Source organism: Mastomys coucha, unplaced genomic scaffold (assembly GCF_008632895.1).
Source record: "Mastomys coucha isolate ucsf_1 unplaced genomic scaffold, UCSF_Mcou_1 pScaffold9, whole genome shotgun sequence".
Taxonomy (NCBI): domain Eukaryota; kingdom Metazoa; phylum Chordata; class Mammalia; order Rodentia; family Muridae; genus Mastomys; species Mastomys coucha.
The window spans coordinates 68,247,098-68,249,397 of NW_022196915.1; the positions used below are offsets into that span (position 1 = coordinate 68,247,098).

Below are 2,300 nucleotides of genomic sequence, written 5' to 3' on the forward strand. Positions count from 1 at the left end.
AATATTTCAAAGGTAAATATTTAGTTGGGCCTGGCTTACATTTCTACATTTTTAGTCCATTACCATCATAGCAGAAAGAATGGCAGCATGCAGGCAGACATGAAGCTCCAGAAGAAGGTAAGAGTTTTGTATCTTCATAAGAAGGCAGCCAGGAAGAGACTGTCTTCCGGTCAAGTAGTAGGAGGGGCTGTTTTGCATGGCCAAAAGATCACCACCATAGTAATTCACTTCCTTCAAAACTGTAACATCTACTCCACAAGGCACACCTCCGATTAATCCCGTTTCTTAGGGCCAAGCACATTCAAATCAACTTTTTTTTTTGTGATTTCTTCAATACATTTAAATATGATTAGGACATGCAAAGGCTTTACCACATTGTTTACATTCATGAGGTTTTTTTTCAGTATGGGATCTTTTATGTTATGGAGACTAGTAGGACAGGGAAAGTCATTAGCACCTTGTCTACATTCATAGTTTCTCTCCAATATGGCTGCCTTTATGTTTTTGGAGACAAAAACTTTCTGAAAGGCTTTTTTCAACCTCATCATTCATAAGATTTCTTTGTAGTATTTGCGCTGTTATGTTTTCTAGTATTTGCACTGTTATATTTGCACAAAGGAGATATGTCCTTCATGAATAGGAATTTTTTTTTTCCATTTTAGTTTTTTGAGAAAGGGTTTCTTTATATAGCTCTGGCTCTCCTGGAACTTACTTTGTAGACCAGGCTGGCCTAGAACTCAGAAATGTGCCTGCCTTTCCCTCCCAAGTGCTGGGATTAAAGGTGTTCACCACCACCACCCCGCTCATTGACTACATTTTAAGGTTTCTGTCCAGTATGATCTCTTTTATGTCTTTGGAGATGACTGGATCATGCAAACACTTTATCACATTGATTTCATTCAAATGGCTTCTCTCCAGTATGTGTTCTTTTATGATATTGGAGATGACTATGACCTGGAAAGACTTTACCACATTGATTACATTCATAAGGCTTCTCTCCAGTATGTGTTCTTTTATGAAGGAGATGACTCGAGTGTGAAAAGGTTTTACCACATTGACTGCAATCATAAGGCTTCTCTCCAGTATGTGTTCTTTTATGATATTGGAGATGACTCTGCTGTGAAAAGGCTTTACCACATTGATTACATTCATAAGGCTTCTCTCCAGTATGTATTATTTTATGTCTTTGGAGATCACTGTGACCTGTAAAGGCTTTACCATATTGACTACATTCATAAGGCTTCTCTCCACTATGTGTTCTTTTATGACGTTGGAGATTACTCTGACGTGAAAAGGCTTTACCACATTGATTCCATTCATAAGGCTTCTCTCCAGTATATAGGCTTTTATGTCTTTGGAGATGACCGGGTATTGCAAAGGCTTTACCACATTGCTTAATTTCATATGGCTTCTCTCCACTATGACTTCTCACATGCCTTTCATGACTTCTAGAACTTTGACATTTTTCTTCAATATGATGGTCTTCCCAATTATATCCTATAATAGTGAGGTTCCAGTAAGTTTCCAACATCACATCTTTGTAGAGACTTTTCTGGGAAGGATTGAGCAAATTCCATTCTTCCCTAGTGAAGTTCACATGCACATCATCAAAAGTTACTGCATCCACAGCCATCCGAGCCTCCAAAATGTGACTTCCGGTCCCGCATACCTCTGGACACCAGAAACAGTGCCACGGAGGACGGACACAGCGCTGACAGGGAGCCGCTCACGTGCACAGAAGGCCCTCCGCCTCTCCGACTTTGCCTCTTTCCCGGAGAACCCCAGAATCCAGGGATGCCACCCTTCCCCTCTGCCTCCCTTGCTGTTATCCCTGAAACACGGTGTGTGTCTACATTTATTTCTTGTGTTTTATATGTGTGGATGGTTTGCCTGCATGTACTTTTGTGTGCTATGTGAATGCCTATTATCTAGATGTCAGAAGAGGGTTGAGTATCCCCTAGAGCCACTGCCTGGCTCCTGGATCTTCAATTCTATTCCATGGATCTACCTTCCTGTCTCGATATCAACACCATGCACTTTTTTTCACTATTTTAATAACAAGATATTCTACATTTATTCATAGAGATATACACAGCCATGTTTCATTTACTTCATGGTTGTATATTTTATATGTGAATGCATTGCAGCTTATTTAACTAAACTTATGTTTACTAATATCTGACCTCTTCTTATTCACTTGCTAGGGTAAATCATATGGGACTGTGCTTTCCTTGGTGCTAATAATAAAAGCTCCTTAGAGACAATTCCTACTGTTAAAGTGGCCTAATGAGGCTGTAATG

At 39.7% G+C, this 2,300-nt stretch overlaps 1 protein-coding gene across 1 annotated transcript; it reads right to left on the minus strand.

The window, feature by feature from the left end:
• Positions 1 to 724: 724 nt before the first annotated feature.
• LOC116084703 (zinc finger protein 431-like) lies at positions 725 to 1,621 on the minus strand. The gene has a single exon (XM_031361866.1). It carries the CDS (start codon positions 1,529 to 1,531, stop codon positions 896 to 898), a length of 636 nt encoding a protein of 211 aa, XP_031217726.1. The 5' UTR covers positions 1,532 to 1,621; the 3' UTR covers positions 725 to 895.
• Between the last annotated feature and the right edge of the window lie 679 nt (positions 1,622 to 2,300).

Coding starts and splice junctions, on each gene's coding strand:
- LOC116084703 (XM_031361866.1), bottom strand. CDS start 1,531: ATGTTGGAAACTTACTGGAACCTCACTATTATAGGATATAATTGGGAA.